The 19,653-nt window shown below is 45.5% G+C and overlaps 1 protein-coding gene across 1 annotated transcript in view; it reads right to left on the bottom strand.

Moving 5' to 3' along the window:
* Window positions 1-1,303: 1,303 nt before the first annotated feature.
* The window catches only part of LOC309556404 (uncharacterized protein), a 57,179-nt gene continuing 38,829 nt past the window's right edge, over window positions 1,304-19,653 (bottom strand). Inside the window, exons 9-12 of the mRNA XM_082258867.1 lie at window positions 11,842-11,994; window positions 7,059-7,247; window positions 6,851-6,974; window positions 1,304-2,885 (exon numbers count right to left, since the gene is read on the bottom strand). Of these exons, the coding sequence (XP_082114993.1) occupies window positions 1,306-2,885; window positions 6,851-6,974; window positions 7,059-7,247; window positions 11,842-11,994 (2,046 nt within the window). The 3' untranslated portion in view covers window positions 1,304-1,305. The remainder of the gene's footprint in view (window positions 2,886-6,850; window positions 6,975-7,058; window positions 7,248-11,841; window positions 11,995-19,653) is intronic.

The raw sequence follows: 19,653 nt of genomic DNA, 5'->3' as shown, positions 1-19,653 counted from the left end.
GCACTGGTGAGGCTGCAATTATGGGCACTGCGCTGGCGAGGCTACAATTATGGGCACTTCACTGGCGAGGCTGCATGTATGGGCACTGCGCTGGCGAGGCTGCAATTATGGGCACTGGCGAGGCTGTAATTATGGGCACTGCGCTGGCAAGGCTGCATGTATGGGCACTGCGCTGGCGAGGCTGCAATTATGGGCACTGGCGAGGCTGTAATTATGGGCACTGCGCTGGCAAGGCTGCAATTATGGGCACTGGCGCTGGCGAGGCTGCAATTATGGGCACTGGCGAGGCTGCAATTATGGGCACTGACGAGGCTGTAATTATGGGCACTGCACTGGCGAGGCTGCAATTATGGGCACTGGCGAGGCTGTAATTATGGGCACTGCGCTGGCAAGGCTGCATGTATGGGCACTGCGCTGGCGAGGCTGCAATTATGGGCACTGGCGAGGCTGTTATTATGGGCACTGCGCTGGCAAGGCTGCAATTATGGGCGCTGGCGAGGCTGCAATTATGGGCACTGGCGAGGCTGCAATTATGGGCACTGCGCTGGCAAGGCTGCAATTATGGGCACTGCACTGGCGAGGCTGCAATTATGGGCACTGCACTGGTGAGGCTGCAATTATGGGCACTGGCGAGGCTGTAATTATGGGCACTGTGCTGGCAAGGCTGCATGTATGGGCACTGTGCTGGCGAGGCTGCATGTATGGGCACTGCGCTGGCGAGGCTGCATGTATGGGCACTGCGCTGGCGAGGCTGCAATTATGGGCACTGTGCTGGCGAGGCTGTAATTATGGGCACTGCGCTGGCAAGGCTGCAATTATAGGCACTGCCGCTGGCGAGGCTGCAATTATGGGCACTGGCGAGGCTGCAATTATGGGCACTGCGCTAGCGAGGCTGCAATTATGGGCACTGCACTGGCGAGGCTGCATTTATGGGCACTGCGCTGGCGAGGCTGCAATTATGGGCACTGGCGAGGCTGTAATTATGGGCACTGCGCTGGCAAGGCTGCATGTATGGGCACTGCGCTGGCGAGGCTGCATGTATGGGCACTGCGCTGGCGAGGCTGCATTTGTGGGCACTGCACTGATGAGGCTGCATTCGTGGGCACTGGCGAGACTGCATTTGATTAAAAAAAAAATGTTCTGAGTTCAAAGCTGTTTATTTTAAATTTCAGCTTTTTTCCTGAAATTTCTCTCCTAAAATTTAGGTGCGTGTTATACGCCGATAAATACGGAAAAATCCACTTTAGTATAAAAAATGTTTCCTCATTGGGAACAGGATTTTGTTCTTCCTCCCAGGGTGAACTTTCACGTCTGAGTTGATAGGACTTCTGGAGAAAACTTTTCCTGCGCTTGGATAAGGAATACGTCTCCTCCCCCCACGTGAACTTTCTCATGTTCAACAAGATCCAACTTGCGGGAAAAGTTCTGCCCACATTCAGAACAGGAATATAACTCCCCCGTGTGAACCGTTATGTGTTCTAGAAGATCCGTTCTGCGGAGAAAGCATTGTCCACATTCAATACAGGAATAGGACTTCTCCCCCGCGTGAACCAGTTTATGTTTGGTGAGATCTGATTGGCGAGAAAAGCTTTTCTCACATTGGTTGCACACATGAGACTTCTTCTCCCCTGTGTGGAGCCGCTCGTGTCTAGTAAGGGACGATCTATGGGAAAAACATCTGCCGCACTCAGAGCAGGAAAAAGCCTTCTCTCCCGTGTGGACCACCTGATGTTTCGCCAGATCTGATTTTTGGATAAAATGTTTTCCACATTCCGGACACGCATGCGGCTTCACCACCGTGTGGACTGCCTCGTGCTTGAAAAGATCTGCTTGCTGAGAGAAACATTTCCCACACACCGAGCACCAAAACAGCTTTTCTCTTATGTGGAACTCTTTGTGTATGAGGAGGTTGGCTCTACGGGTAAAGGTTTTCCTGCACACGGGACATGAATAGGACTTGTCCTCCCCGTGAACCTTTTCATGTCGGATAAGATTCCATTTGTGTGAAAAACATTTCTCGCATTTGGAACATGAATGCGACTTCTGCCTCGTGTGAACCAATTCATGTTTGTCCAGATCTGGTTTGCGAGGGAAGCACTTCCCGCACTCGTTACAGGAATACGGCTTCTCCCCCGTGTGCAGCCTTTTGTGTCTGGTAAGGGAGGAATTATGGGAAAAACACTTTCCGCACTTGGGGCAGGAATATGGCTTCTCTCCCGTGTGAACTGTCTGGTGTTTCATAAGATCTGATTTCTGTGAGAAAGGCTTCCCGCATATCGAACACGGATATGGCTTCACCCCCGAGTGGACCTTCTCATGCCGGACCAGATCTGACTGCTGTGGAAAAACTTTCCCGCACACCGAACACGAATACGACTTCTGGTTGGTGTGAGTTCTTTTGTGGATGACAAGCATTGATTTGCGGATGAAGATTTTCCCGCACTTGGAGCAGGAATACAACTTCTCCACCTTGTGGGCTCGGTTATGTCGGAAAAGTTCCAGTTTGCCAGAAAAATATTTTTGATATTTGGAACATGAATTTGGTTTGTCCCCCACATAACTCGTCTGAAGAGAGACAATTTCCTCTTTTGCTATAACCTGTTCACCAACTTCAGAAGACGAGGGAGCTTCACCAATGGTGGGAGCTGTAGGATGGGTGGCAGTGGGTCCATCATGATCAGGAAAATAAACCCGGAGTGCAGGAGGATCGGATGAGGGATCGGATGAGGGATCGGATGAGGGAAGCTCACAGTGAAGACTCTGATGGAGATTTGGAGTAATGAGACTTCCTTCTGAAGAATGAGCCGTGAGGTCCTCAGCTTTAATTTCACCAATCGGGGAGATAATATCACCTCGTTCTTCATTATTCCTGTTATCTCCTGCATCTGGAGGGATGCAATATGGAGAAAACACAAGTTATCAATAAAACATGGGATATTTAAGAAAAGAGTGAAGTAAATGCACACCAACGGAACAACTGCAAAAACACCCACTCACCCCACGCTCTAATTATGTAGAGATGACAATTCTATATATAAATGTAAAGCACCCTACATGGGTCTAAGCAGCTGCTATAATAGACAAAAATTGGATGAAGGTGCAATAGAAGATCTAAAATTAAATAGATGAATCCACAACACTAGCAGCGCTAATGCACATATTCTACTGATAACAGTTTAAAGGTCACTCTTGCATGGGGAAAACAGATAAGATGACAAAGTCTGAAATTCGTATGCCAAATAATTCCAATGAGTATCAATCCAAAATGCAGGGAAAGGGTGTGAAGGATCTTTAATCATCCACCAAGCTTCCACCAAACACCGGTGCTCCCCCCTTTCTCTGGAAACTCACCAGACGATCGGTCAAAACTCTCCCTCAAAGGATATACCAATCCACCGGCATACGATTCCAGACTTATAGGATCGAAGTTCCATATGTCACTTACTAGCCTTCATATAACACTCCATTCAAGGTAGCATGAAAATAAACAGAGTGGGGCATTCAGTAAAAGTATGCACGCTCTGTGACCCCCGCTGCATCGGTCTCGTGTTCTTTAGATACCTGTAGCGTGGCCCAGCGTGGCATCAGTATTCAGGCAACCGCGCACACACGCTCTGACGTGTTTCATCGTAAGGACTTCCACTGCTCTCAGTGGAAGTCCTTACGACGAAACGCGTCAGGGCGTGTGTGCACGGTCGCCTGAATACTGATGCCACGCTACAGGTATCTAAGAGAACACGAGACCGATGCAGCGGGGGGTCACAGAGCGTGCATACTTTTACTGAATGCCTTCATTCATATGTCTTCTTGTAAGTAGACATTTTGAGGGGAGAGGGGCTTGTGTGTTTTTGGTTTTATATTCCATTAAAGTTTGCGGAATTACACTATGTGCCCCCACTCTGTTTATTTTCATGCTACCTTGAATGGAGTGTTATATGAAGGCTAGTAAGTGACATATGGAACTTCGATCCTATGAGTCTGGAATCGTATGCCGGTGGATTGGTATATCCTTTGAGGGAGAGTTTTGACCGATCGTCTGGTGAGTTTCCAGAGAAAGGGGGGAGCACCAGTGTTTGGTGGAAGCTTGGTGGATGATTAAAGATCCTTCACACCCTTTCCCTGCATTTTGGATTGATACTCATTGGAATTATTTGGCATACGAATTTCAGACTTTGTCATCTTATCTGTTTTCCTCATGCAAGAGTGACCTTTAAACTGTTATCAGTAGAATATGTGCATTAGCGCTGCTAGTGTTGTGGCTGGTGGAAGGGGCTATCAGGGGGCTTACTAAAAACAGCAATTCTGCCTCAGTACTCCTCCCAAGAGCCCTCAGTCCTGAGCAGGCAACGTCCTGTACAGAAAATTCACGGCACTGTCCCCAAATAAACTGAACAAAATCAAAGCTGACCGTTCTTCTCCCTGGAATGATCACAGAGTGCATGTGATCCTTTTATATAGGATCACAGGTCTCTATGGTCATTCCACAAGTTCCTCCCCCATACAGTTAGAATCACTCCCCTAGGCTCACATTTAACCCCTTGATCACCCCTTCCCTGCCAGTGTCATTATTACAGTAACAGTGCATATTTTTAGCACTGATTACTGCAGTAATGTCACTGGTCCCCCCAAAAGTGTCAAAAATGTCAGTTAGGGGTCCGATCTGTCCGCCGCAATGTCGCAGTCCCGCTAAAAATCGCAGATCACCACCATTACTAGTAAAAAAAAGAAAACAATAAAAATGACATAAATCTTTCCCGTAGTTAGTAGACACGATGACTTTTGCCCAAACCAATCAAAATACGCTTATTGGGATTTTTTTTACCAAAAATATGTACAGTAGCAGAAAACAAATTGGCCTAAAATGTTAAAACATTTTGATTTTTATATTTTCTTTTTGGCAATGTTATATAGCAAATTGTGAAAAATATTGTTTTTTTGTTTTTTTTTCAGAATTGTCGCTCTTTTTTTGTTTATAGCGCAAAAAAATAAAAAAATTGCACAGGTGATCAAATACCACCAAAAGAAAGTTCTATTTGTGGGGAAAAAAATGACCAATTTTATTTGGGTACAGCGTCGCACGACCGCGCAATTGTTCGTTAAAGTAATGCAGTGCCGAATCGCAAAAAATGGCCTGGTCATTAAGGGGGGAAATCCTTCCAGTCCAGAAGTGGTAAATATGCATTCTGCTACATATTTTATAAACAAAAAAACAAAAAAAAAACAATAAGCGAATATTGATTGGTTTGTGTCTACAAACTATGGGATATATTTATGGAATTTTTTATTTTATACTAGTTATGTCGGCAATCAGCGATTTATAGGGGGACAAACAATCTGACACTAACTGACACTTTTGATAATTTTGGGGACCAGTGACACTAATATAGTACTCAGTGCTAAAAATATGCACTGTCACTGTACTAATGACACTGACAGGGAAGGGGTTAAACATCAGGGGCGATCAAAGGGTTAAATGTGTGTCTAGCCAGTGTTTTTGTGTACTGTGTGTTGCTTTTACTAGGGGAAGTGATGGATTTTATTTCCTGCTTTGCAGGGACACAAAATCCATCCCTTCCCCCCTGTCAGAACTGAGCTCTGTCTTGTTTAAATAGGCATAGCTCCGTTCTGTGTCTCTGCCTGGCGGGTGCCAGTGGACATCCAGTGCCCGGCGACCACAGATCAGCTTCTGCTGTGATTAATCACAGCAGAAGTGGCCCCCTGTAGGCGAAAGTGCAGAATCACATATACTGTATTTTCTGGCGTATAAGACTACTTTTGAACCTCAAAAAAATCCCCCAAAAATGGGGGGGGGTCGTCTTATACTCCGAGTATAATATCTCCAAGGTAACCTAAGTATAAGTATTACCGGTAATCTCTCAAGATGCTGGCTGTGTGGGACTCCTGTACCGGTATACCGTATGTACCGTAGCTTCGGTTACATACAGTGTACCGCGCTGAGCCAATCAGGGAGAGCGATGTATTCTATTATTGAATGCAAAGCCTGCTCAGATTGGCGGAGTAACATCAGCCCGCCTCTCTGACTCTGCCAATCCGAGCAGGCTTTGCATTCAATAATAGAATACATCGCTCTCCCTGATTGGCTCAGCGCGGTACACTGTATGTAGCCGAAGCTACGGTACATACGGTATACCGGTACAGGATTCCCGCACAGCCAGCGTCTTGAGATTACATCTACTGGTAATACTTAGGGTACCTTGGAGATATTATGAGAGATTACATGTATTACAGTACTAGGGTACCTTGGAGATCTATGAGAAATCTGATGTTTTTCAATGGTGTTGCCTTGCTTCTAAAGGGGGGTAGTCTTATACAGCGAGTATAGCCCAAAACCTATGTTTTATCTTGAAAATTAGGGGGGTCGTCTTATACGCCGGAAAATACGGTATATATATATATATATATATATATATATATATATATATATATACATACATATACATATACATATATATATATACACACACACGTGATTCTGCACAGGAGGACTGCCGTTTAGCAGTAAATCTGAGTGGCCCTTTGGTATATGATGTGTGGCCATTGGACCTCAGCAGTCTGTAGTGGGAAAATTTATTGGTGGAATAGCATTGATCTCTACCAGCCTCATGGAACATCTTCCCAGCTTCGTTTTTGTCTTCTGCACCATCTCCCCCACCAACAGCATATCCTGTCCCCACTCTCTGACCCTCATTTCCTCTATTAGGTCTGCATCTCTGACACTCCTCCCGAGCATTACATATATTGAACATTATTTGTGGCCCCAGATTTGAGGTCCCCTTTAACACATCAGTTGACAACCATTGATGTAAATGGTAATGAAGTCTTCTCTTACCCGGTGATGGGAGGGTCTGCTGGTCCTTAATGATAGTGTCCTTGTAGAGATCCTTGTGTCCTTCCATATATTCCCACTCCTCCATGGAGAAATAGATGGCGACTTCCTGACATCTGATAGGAACCTGACACACACAATGATACCATCACCATCCAGACATACCGCTTCTGATCCAGGATAATGTCCCAGAACTCCTTACATGGCTCACCTCTCCCGTCAGAAGCTCAGTGATCTTGTGGATGACCTCCAGAATCTTCTTGTCGTTGTTCCTCTCGGGTATCAGGCGAGGTGGAGGCTCCATGATGGTTCTCCGTTTCCTGCTCCATTCTCCTGACACACGGGATTGGCTGCCGAGTGTCACATGATCACCAGATGCCCTTTTCACCACTGCGTATTCCTGTGTGTTAGGAGAGACATACAAATTACTATAAATACACCGCTCAAAAAAAATGAAAGGACCACTTTTTAATCAAAATATAGCATCAAGTCAGTTAAACTCCTGAGATATTGATCTGGTCAGTAAAGTAGCAGAGGGGGTTGTTAATTTGTTTCAGCTGCTTTGGTGTTAATGAAATAAACAACAGGCACACTAGATGGGCAACGCATCCTAAAATAATTGAGCGCTGTAATTTCTAAGCCTTTGTTTTTAATTTTTAGGGACTCGTAATGGACTGGAATAGTACCACTGGATTGGTGTAGGGCCAACGTGGTGCCTATATTTAAAAAGGGATCAAAGTCTTTGCCAAGTGACTATAGACTTGTTAGTGTAACTTCTACAGTTGGGAAGATATTGGAGAGTTTAATAGAAGACCACATAGATGAGTTCTTGCTGGAAAAAAATATTTTAAGCAACAGACAGCATGGATTCATGAAAGACAGAGGTTGTCAAACAAATCTGATTTCTTTTTATGAGGAGGTAAGTAAAACCTTGGACAGAGGGGTGGACGTGGTATACTTGGACAGAGGGGTGAATGTGGACGTGGTATACTTGGGAAAGAAGGGTGGCTGTGGACGTGGTATACTTGGACAGAGGGGTGGCTGTGGACGTGGTATACTTGGATAGAGGGGTGGCTGTGGACGTGGTATACTTGGACAGAGGGGTGGCTGTGGACGTAGTATACTTGGATAGAGGGGGGCTGTGGACGTGGTATACTTGGATAGAGGGGTGGCTGTGGATGTGGTATACTTGGATAGAGGGATGGCTGAGGCGTGGTGTACTTGGATTTTGCAAAAGTGTTTGACACAGTTTCCCACACACGGCTAATGTGTAAGGTAAAGTCTACAGGCTTGGAAAGATCAGTTTGTAAATGGATAGAAAATTGGCTAAAAGATAGAATTCAGAGAGTAGTGGTTAATGATTCTTACTCTGAATGGTCTAAAGTTATCAGTGGTGTACCCCAAGGTTCAGTGTTGGGACCCTTACTTTTTAATACCTTTATAAATGATATAGGGTCTGGAATTAATGGTAGCATTTCAGTCTTTGCAGATGACACCAAGCTTTGCAGTGCAATAACTTTCTTACAGGATGTCTCCAATTTACAAGCCGACCTCAATGCACTGTTTCATTGGGCAACTATGTGGCAAATGAGGTTTAATGTTGATAGATGTAAAGTTCTGCACTTGGGGGCTAAAAATATGCATGCCTCATACATACTAGGGGGAGTAGAACTGGGGGAATCCATAGTGGAGAAGGATCTGGGGGAATCCATAGCTGGGAAGGATCCGGGGGAATCCATAGCGGAGAAGGATCTGGGGGAATCCATAGCGGAGAAGGATCTGGGGGAATCCATAGCGGAGAAGGATCTGGGTGTTCTGGTAGATCATAAGCTTAATAATAACATGCAATGCCAAGCTGCGGTTTCCAAAGCAAGCAAAGTCCTTTCTTGTATTAACAGAGGCATGGACTCCAGAGAGAGATATATAATTTTGCCCCTGTACAAATCATTAGTAAGACCTCATCTGTAATATGCAGTTCAGTTTTGGGCACCAGTTCTTAAAAAGGATATCGGGGAACTGGAGAAAGTGCAGAGAAGGGCAACCAAACTGATAAGAGGCATGGAGGACCTCAGCTATGAGAAAAGATTAGATGAACTGAATTTATTCTCTCTTGAGAAGGGGAGATTAAGGGGGATATGATCACCATGTATAAATACATATGGGGGATATGATCACCATGTATAAATACTGAAGGGGTCCATATAGTGAACTTAGTGTTGAGTTGTTCACTTTAAGGTCATCACAGAGGACAAGGGGGGCACTCTTTATGTCTAGAGGAAAACAGATTTCGTCTCCAAATACAGAAAAGTTTCTTCACAGTAAGAGCTGTGAAAATGTGGAATAGACTCCCTCCAGAGGTGGTTCTGGCCAGCTCAGTAGATTGCTTTAAAAAAGGCCTGGATTCTTTCCTAGGTGTACATAATATAAATGGGTACTAAAAAATTTTTTAGGTAAAGTTGATCCAGGGAATATCTGATTGCCTCTCGGGGATCAGGAAGGATTTTTTTCCCCTGCTGTAGTAAATTGGATCATGCATTGCTGGGGTTTATTTTCGCCTTCCTCTGGATCAACTGCGGGTATAGAATTGTGTATATGGGATTGTATGGTTGGGTTTTCAGTACTGTTTTTTTTTTTTTTTTTGGTTGAACCAGATGGACTTGTGTCTTTTTTCAACCTGACTAACTATGTAACTATGTAACAATGGGTCGACCTCCAAAACAGGAATGGTTTTACAGGAGGAGGCCACTGACGTTTTTTGTCTCTATTCATCTTTTCTAACTGTTTTTCACTAGCTTTGCATTTGGCTAGGCCTACACAGAGTCTTGACCTCAACCCAATAAAACATCTTACAGAGTTGAACTGGATGGACTAGTGCAGGCGTGTCCAACCTGTGGCCCGGAACCGCAGGCAATGCGGCCCACTGCCCCCTGACAATTTATTTTTATTTTTTGCTGGGGAGGAAGGAATTTGAGTTTGGGGCACGGCCACAGCGGCTTCCAACTAACTGTAGGCAGAGGCTGCCTCGAAGGGGAGAGGAGGGGAGGGGGTGGGGCGAGCCCCACCAGATTACAAACAGATTGGGGATCTCCTGCTTACCCGGTGGCTGCTGTCATTCGAAGCCCCACCACCCGGACCGGCTCCTATGATAGACAGCAGGTAGGACTTCGTATGACAACGGTAAGCGGGAGATCCCCGCTCTGTGTAATCCAGCTGCTTTCCTTTCTCTTCATTGCAGACTGCATTGGATGGGCATGTACTGGTGAGGCTGCATTGGATGGGCACTAATCAGGCTGCATTGGATGGGCATGCACTTGTGAGACTGCATTGGATGGGCACTGATCAGGCTGCATTGGTTGGGCATGCACTTGTGAGACTGCATTGGATGGGCACTGATCAGGCTGCATTGGATGGACATGCACTTGTGAGACTGCATTGGATGGGCACTGATCAGGCTGCATTGGATGGGCACGCATGTGTGAAGCTGCACTGGATGGGCATGCACTATTGAGGCTGCATTGTATGGGCACGCACTGGTGAGGCTGCATTGGATGGGCACTGATCAGGCTGAATTGGATGGGCACGCACTGGTGAAGCTGCATTGGATGGGCATGCACTAGTGAGGCTGCATTGTATAGGCACGCACTGGTGAGGCTGCATTGCTTGGGCACTGGTGAGGCTGCATTGGATGGGCACTGATCAGGCTGCATTGGATGGGCATGCACTAGTGAGGCTGCATTGTATAGGCACGCACTGGTGAGGCTGCATTGGATGGGCACTGGTGAGGCTGCATTGGATGGGCACTGATCAGGCTGCATTGGATGGGCATGCACTGGTGAAGCTGCATTGGATGGGCACTGATCAGGCTGCATTGGATGGGCATGCACTGGTGAGGCTGCATTGGATGGGCATGCACTAGGCTGCAAGTGCAGTGCGATCCCCCGGCTGCTGCGGGAGACTTAGGATGTCTGCAGTCAGTAACAGAGCCGCTGCTTCCTGTATTGTTCCGGCTCTGTCACAGGCGGAGTGATATGAAATGCACCCCTCCTCCGCCTGTGACAGGAGTCATACTGGAAGCAGCAGCTCTGCTCTCTACTGCAGCTGCTGCTTCCTCCAGCAGTACCCGACGTCATGACCAGCAGTGCCTGCATAACCAGCATTACCCGCCAGCAGTAACAGCCAGCAGTAACCATCAGCAGTCTGCAAAATAAGTAGAAAAGGTTTGTGCATTAGCATGTGTAAATTGTTTTTTAATAACTAGTTGTGTTTGTCATGTCCTTGTTCATACATGTATGAATAAGGACATGACATTTTCTGCCTGCCTAAGTCATATGTGCTAGGGGTGCAACTATACCCCAGCACGTACCTGTAACTATCCCAGCATGTGCAATGTTTCTGACTCCTCCCACCATCACCACTTCAAATCACTGGTTAGAGTGTTCCTTTAATATCTCTCAGAAGAAGTAAACCTCCATATACTGATTCCATTTCATTTCATCATCCTCTAGTTGTGTTAAATTAGTGCGGGGGGGGTGGCTGCTTGGGAAGGGCAAGGCAAAGTTTTATTACTTATATACCTTAACTATAGTATATATTTTATATGGGGCCCGAGAAAATTTCGCTACACTCAATGTGGCCCAGAGAAGCCAAAAGGTTGGACACCCATGGACTAGTGTCTTTATTCAACCGCAACTACTCTGTAACCTTTGGGATTTATAAGAACGGAGACTGCGAGCCAGACATTCCCATAGACACACTCCTAAACCTTGTGGACAGCCTTTCCAGAAGAGTTGAAGCTGTTATAGCTGCAAAGGGTGGGCCAACTCAATATTGAACCCTACGGACTAAGACTGGGATGCCATTAAAGTTCATGTGTGTGTAATGGCAGGCGTCCCAATACTTTTGGTAATATAGAGTATGTGAACCCAGCCTTACAAGAAATTATTCTGGTTGGTATACAATTGACGTCACTATGAAATTCCCAGAATTCTCCTCACCTCTCCCGTCATCAGGTAGATGAACTCCATAGTAAGACTCAATATCCTCTCCACCATCTTCTTCCTTTCCTCCTCCATCCTCTGAGGACAAGACGGGGCAATAGAACCGCGATACCTACAGAGGTGCCGGATATTCCGGGGGGAGGATTGTTTCTATAAGAATAAACAAAAAGTCAGTCACATTTTAAAACTTCCACCCGAATGTGCCCTACACCCCCCAGATCTTTATGGTCATCAGTGGTTCTCCAGTGCGGGGTTCACATCATATACCCAAGTAGAGTGGACACATTAATGGGGTTACAGTGGACATAGTGGTAGAGTCCAACACATGATGGTTGGGGAAGACTCTCCCACCATATGTCCATGGCCACCATGGAAATGTTTCCTCCAGTCACTTCCATTTGCTACACACATTGATCACAGCCCCATGATGCACTAATAATGCGCAGAGTTTTCCTGCTGCTACATTTTACTATAGTAATAGGTGGAGGTGGGGGAAGACTCTTCCAACGTATGGAACTATTACATCACCAGCATGGATGGCTCTGATTGTCTACTGACCATAAAGATGTCATAATACACAGAGGGGGAGTCGACCTTGCTGTATAATGGTGGCGGCCCATCCATTGGGGGGCGTAGGGGTGCCGCCCCCCCCCACACCCATGCGTCTGGCCCCTATCTGAGTCTGATGTCTTATTTCTGAATGCTCATATTCATTACAGGTTGAAGGGAGGCTGGCCAGCAGAAGTGTACCTACCAAGGGGTATTACCTTTCACAACTGGTAATCAGAATGATTACCGGACGCATGGATTCCAATGGGTTTTTTTTTTTTTTTTGAAGCACGTGATTAGAGCCAGAGGCTCTAATAGGCTTCAAAAAAGGGTGGGTCGGGGCGCAGAGCACTGCGCCCCGAGCCCACCCAGTAATGTGACAATAGCGAATAAATATTCGCTATTGTCACACGGATTCTCCTCCTGGCCAATCAGAAAGCGGGTCCTGAGACCTATTTCCTGATTGGCCGAAAGGAGAAGCCATGCTATTGGCCGAGGAGGAGGAGGGAGGAGACGCAGGGGAAGCACGACCTACGGAGGAGACCGAGGGGGAAGCTGCCGCCACTGCCTGCCCTCCACGTCAGTCCAGGGTGAGTGAGCCGGCGACCCGGGGGGGGGGGTATGCTGTGGTTTGACTGCCGCCCCCCCCCCCGGCCCATGGAACACCAGCTGCCACTGCTGTATTATAATATATATATATATATAATATAAGCACAAGGGCTAAGTGGTTAGCACTTTCACCGAGCGGCACTGGGGTTGTTGGTTCAAATCCCATCCACGGGACTACCTGCCTAGAGTCTGCATGTTCTCCCTGTGCCTGTATGGGTTTCCTCTGGGTACTCCGGTTTCCTCCCACACTCCAAAGACATGCTGTTTGGTAAATTGTCCCGAATATGTGTATGAATGGGAGTTAGGGACCTTAGATTGTAAGCTCCTTGAGGGCAGGGACTGATGTGAATGTACAATGTATATGTAAAGCGCTGCGTAAATTGGCCACGCTATACAAGTACCTGAAATAAATAAATACCGGCGGATAGGAGAATCTCCACCACTGCAAGACATTATATCATGGCATGCACAGCTCTGCAGAATACATAATACCGAGAATTACACCCGGCATACAGGACAGGAGAAGTAGTACTGTGCAGAGTCCATACATACAGAATAGTAACAGATACTGAGAATTACACCCGGCATACAGGACAAGAGAAGTAGTACTGTGCATAGCCCATACATACAGAATAAGAACAGATACTGAGAATTACACCCGACATACAGGACAGGAGAAGTGGTACTGTGCAGAGTCCATACATACAGATTGGTGTCCGGTGACCCCGGCTCGGTGGGATGGATGGACGGTCTCATTCGGTGGTCAGTGGTGGAGATCTCCATCCAGGAAGCACATTGTATACAGTGTATGGAGAGGAAGGGGCGGTCCACACCTCCCCCTCCCCCCTCCTACACCTTCCCACTTAACCCTTTCACTACCAGCATCTATTCCATGCAGTGTGTATATACAGTATATAGATCAGTAAAGTGTGTTGTATTATTACTACCTATCTAGAATAAAGCAGATTTCTTACCTCTCTGTGTCTGCGGTTTGTATAGAAAATAATATATTTTTACAGCATTAATAGGAGGAAACGGAAAACAAAGCAAACATTCTACATTGTATTACATTGTTATCCTCAGTAATGAAGTCTATTTATAGATCCTCTTTGTGTGTATTTATCTTTGGCAATGAAGTCTATTTATAGATTTTTGATTGTTTGTTTTTCCTGTTTATGATATTTTGTTTCTTTTTTTATCACTTTGTTAAGAAATCTTCTGTACCATTAGGTCTCATTTAGACGCACTTTGAAATTCTAGATACCACGAACGCACGGTAACGCGCCTATTCCATCAGGATGTGTTACTGACGTGTTTTACATTGTTGGCATGTTTGTGTCATATTAACCACTTCAGCCCTGGAAGGATTTATCCCCTTCAAAAGGGAGTAACCCCCCCCCCCCCCGCCCCCCCAAAAAAAAAAAAAAAATCCTGTAAGACAAAGGCATCGCATACTAGGCTCATTATGAAATACATACCTTAACCACTTGCCAACTGCCGCACGACTATATACTGCGGCAGTCAGCCCCCTACAGGCAAAGTGACGTACCGGTGCGTCTCCCGCCCCTGCTCGTTCCCTGCCATTCCCGCACGTGGGACCGGCGGCTCCGATGTCCGCCGGCCACTCGCGATCTCCCTCAGGAGAGAGAGAAAGACAGACGGCTGATGTAAACACAACCGTCTGTCATTCTCCCATAGATCATCACAGGGGCTATGCGATCCTATGTAGGATCGTATGTCTCTGTGATGATCTAACAAGCCACGCCCCCTGACAGTTAGAATCACGCCCCTAGGGACACACTTAACCCCTTGATCACCAATAAAGGTAACCCCTTCCCTGCCAGTGTCATTTTGACAGTAACAGTGCATATTTATAGCAGGACTTCTTATGACTTTCTTTCACCAATGGCTTTCTTCTTGTCACTCTTCCATAAAGGGCAGATTTGTGGAGAACACGACTATTAGTTGTCCTGTGGACAGATTCTCCCACCTGAGCTGTGGATCTCTGCAACTCCTCCAGAGTTACCATGGGCCTCTTGGCTGCTTCTCTGATTAATGCTCTCCTTGCCGGGCCGGTCAGTTTAGGCCATGTCTTGGTAGGGTTGCAGTTGTGCCATACTATTTACATTTTCCGGTGATGGATTGAACAGCGCTCTGTGAGATGGTCAAAGCTTGGGAGATTTTTTTATAACCTAACCCTGCTTTATACTTCTCCACAACTTTATCCCTGACTTGCCTGGTGTGTCCCTTGGCCTTCATGATGCTGTTTGTTCACTAAGGTTCTCTAACAAACCTCTGAGGGCTTCACAGAACAGCTGTATTTATACTGAGATTAAATTACACACAGGTGGACTCTATTTACTAATTAGGTGACTTCTGAAGGCAATTGGTTCCACTAGATTTTAGTTAGGGGGGTATCAGAGTAAAGGGGGGTGAATACAAATGCAGCCATACTTTTCACAGATTTATTTTTAAAAAATGTTGAAAACCATTTATCATTTTCCTTACACTTCACAATTATGTGCCACTTTGTGTCGGTCTATCACATAAAATCCCAATAATTGGTTGTAACATGACAAAATGTGGAAAATTTCAAGGGGTATGAATACTTTTTCAAGGCATTGTATATAAAGCCCTGAACAAATGAGCCGAATGTAGGGGGACATTGGCCAGTTCAATAAAAACCAGCCAACATTCGGCCCGTGTGTATGGCAGCCAGTCTGACAGAAAAACCAGCAGCTGACCGGCTCCCAATCAGCCCTGGGAGCACTGACTAGAGTATTCTGGCACGGGGCGTCCCCCTGTCAGAACACAAAAGAACAGCAGGGGGATCGCTGTACTAAAGTCGGATAGTTAGTACAACGGCTCCAACCAGAGCTGTCAGGTTTTTGTTCGCTCAACCCACTGGTAGTGTGTACCAGGCTTAAAAGAGTGTTCATACCCGCAAAGCTGCCAAAGAATTTGTTTTGTGTAGAGTGAAATATACCTGGTTGATCCTGCCTTCAGCTGTCCCTCCCATCTTCTCTGTGTCTCCACTGCAGGCTGCTAAGTAGACCACCAGGTGTCATCTATGGAGCATGCTCAATTTCAGTTCCTTTCTAAGGTCTTCATTTCCTCCTTTTTCTTATCACATGACTATAGAGTCACACATGTGGGTGCATACACAGTAATAAATGACCATCCCCTCCCTCCTTCTCTATGTCTACCTATTGCTAAACACTATCAGGGTGGGATATAGTATGGTGATTGATTATGTTCACTAAGAAACTCACGACTTATTGGGAGCTGTTAAACAGTTTTTTTATACTTATAATCAAATCTGAATTGCTCTTCTGAAACTGTGTTTTTTTTAGGCATGGGACGCCACAGCACCAATCAGTGCTTTGCAGACACAGACTCACACTGTAGAGTAATAGAAGCCCCTCCCCCAAGGATCTTTGCTAAAGAACAATGAAAGATAATGTGACCACACAACAGCACTGCAGAAAAAAGGGACAGGGGGTTAAAAAAAAATAAAAAATACAGAGGAATGATATAAATTATTTATGTGAATGAATTATGCCAACGAATGCTTCTCTGTTTAGTATCACTTTAAAAAGCTGTGTCCCACCATGGTGTGTTGGACCTCCCTTCTCATTAAATGCCTCATTTACCAAAATAAGATGAACCTGTTCTCAATTCAAATCATCCGATCATGAACAGGAAAAGCTTTCATTTTTTGAAATTTGCGGAATTTGATTGGATGCTTACTTTACACTTTAACCACTTAAGCCCCGGAAGATTTTACCCCCTTCCTGACCAGGGCCTATTTTACAATTCGGCACTGCGTGACATTAAGGGACAATTGCGCGGTCGCGCGACGCTGTACCTAAACGAATTTGACGTCCTTTTTTTCCCACAAACAGAGCTTTCTTTTGGTGGTATTTGATCACCTGTGCGATCTTTTGATCATGCGCTATAAACAAAAAAAGAGCGACAATTTTGCAAAAAATAACAATATTTTTCAAATTTTTTTATAGGAAATTCCCCAAAAAAAAAAATGTAAAAATCAAAATTTTTTAACATTTTCGGCCAATTTGTTTTATGCTACATAGGTTTGGTAAAAAAAAAAAAAAAAAAAAAATCGCAAAAAGCGTATTTTGATTTTTGCGCAAAAGTTATTGCGTTTACTAAGGGAAAGATTTTTGTCATTTTTGATGTTTTTTTTTTTAAACACGTAATGGCGGCAATCTGCGATTTTTTTTGCGGTACTGCGACATTGCGGCGGACAAATCGGACCCTTGACTGACATTTTTGACACTTTTGGGGTTACCAGTGACATTACTACAGTAATCAGTGCTATATATATGCACTGTTACTGCAAACTGACACTGGCAGGGAAGGGGTTGACTTTATTGGGGAAGGAGGGGTTAAGTGTGTCCCTAGGGGCATGCTTCTAACTGTGATTGGACATGGTTACTGGTGTAGGAACAGTGATCAACGGTCCTACATAGTAGAACCGTATGATCACTATTCCTACACGGGAGAATGACAGGCGGCTTGTTTACATTAGCCGCCTGCCTTTCTCCCTCTCCACCGACGATCGCCGAGTGACCGGCGGACCCGATGTACATGCATGGACTTCCAAAGGGAACGAGCCGGGGCGCGGGCGCGCGCTCGCCCGCTATTGGCTCACAAGCAACTGACAGGCAAGTGACGCACCCATACGTCACTTTGCCTGGCCGGGGCTGTCGGCAACCGGTTAATCAACCAGACCATTAGTGAGAAGGAAAGTCCAAAGACAGAGGACCATACCACCAGTTTTCCTATCATTTCCATTCTCACCAACCCTTCACTACCACAGATGTGCAAAAGATAGTTTTATTTTCTTAAAACTGTTTCTTGTCTTTATGTCATTGGAGAGCTTTTTTGTTTTATAACGAAGTGCCAATGTCTTTGATTGAACTCAAGGCTCCCATGTCACAGGTCAGACAGAACTGGGCCATGGCTTCCCGGAATCCTGTTGTCTGTCACCTTCTTCTGGAAAACTCTCCCGAAACTCTCTTTTTTTTATCTGAAACATCAGTGACCTCATCTGGAACCTCATCTTCTTCCTCATTAAATCAGTACTACAGGCCTCTGATGTGCACCAGACAATAGGGTTGATTTACTAAAGGGAAAAAGACTGTGCACTTTAGTGAATGAGTAGAAGCTCTGCTGACTTCCATCATCCAATCAGGTGCAAGCAAAAAAATTGGATTTTTAAACTTACCTAAAATCCATTTCTCTGAGTTCATGGACGGACACAGCGCTTCATAAATCATAACTAGTGGGTTATATTTCCTTCTACAGGAGTAGGACTAGGCAGAATCAAAAACACCTGGCTATGCCGATGGGCCGTCTTCAGCTTGGTATAGAACCCCCCTCTCTCTGCCCTAGGTAATCGGTTTAGTAGCAAGCAGTATTAGAAAGATCAGAACAGAGGGGTGGGTGCTGTGTCCGTTGATGAACTCGGAGAAATGGATTTTATGGTAAGTACAAAAATCCCATTTTCTCATTTGTTCATCGACAGACACCGCTCCATAAATCCTAACTAGTGGGACGGCCAAAAGCAGTGCCAAAAGAAAAATGAGGGGTGGGGAAAACAACCCAAGGCTAAACATAAGTGCCCTTAACGAGGACAAAGGAGCCTTAACCGGGTCACAGAAGCCCCGTCTAAAAAAGAAAGGTTTAAAGAAAAAAACACCCCTCAAGAGGGAACAGTCCCTCTTAAACAGCAGCCTGCAAAACTTTGCGGCCAAAAGAAGCATCCGCAGATGCCAAAGTATCTACTTCTAGACAGATTAAAACTGATAACCTATTTTGGGGCTTGTGAACGCGCTGGCCCACACTGTCGCTACACGTACCCTCCTGGGGCTTCTGCTCTTCTATGCCAGGAAACTGGTGGTGATGCGTTGGAGAGCCCCTGGGGTCCCGACGTTATCACAATGGAAGACACTTGTGAACTCCATGATACCTCTATATAAAGCGGTGTACAAGTTTAGGGGATGTTCCAAGAAATTCCACAAAGTGTGGGATCTGTGGTTAGATGCTGCAGATACCGCAGACGATTCCTCGGCTCCGGCGGTTGATGTGTCTCGACCAGCCACTTAGGTTTACTTGTATTTATGCATTGCGCTGTGAATTTTTGATTTACAGTACGTACTGGACCACGATTGGGAACACCAATGCTTAGTAGACTCGGTACTTACCTGTGATACTCTGGACTACCTTTGAGCTGCAGCCACTGTTGGGGTTTTTTTTTGGGGGGGGGGGGTTCCCCCCCCCTTTTTTTATGTTCTTTTTGTTTCTCTTTTTCGTTGTTTTGTTTTGTTTGAGCCGGGGTATGCCCAAATGGCTCTGTTTTGTATGTTGTTATAAAACTCAATAAAAATAATTAAAAAAAAAAAAACTGATAACCTAGAGCAGAGAGAGGGATTATTTACCTGCTGATAATGGCCCATGGGCATAGCCAGGTGTTTTTTGTTCTGCCTGGTCCTACTCCTGGAGGAGGCAGTATAACCCACGAGTTATGGTTTATTGAGCGCTGTGTCCATCGATGAATGAAAGAGAAATACTGTCTTTTTTCCTTGCACATGATTGGGTATTCTTTGCAAAGTGAAATCGCACCTT

Source organism: Pelophylax lessonae, assembly GCF_965119305.1.
Source record: "Pelophylax lessonae genome assembly, chromosome: 5".
In the NCBI taxonomy this organism is placed as follows: Eukaryota; Metazoa; Chordata; class Amphibia; order Anura; family Ranidae; genus Pelophylax; species Pelophylax lessonae.
The sequence above is the reverse complement of the archived record's forward strand: the minus strand, read 5'-3'. Positions and strand labels throughout refer to the sequence as shown.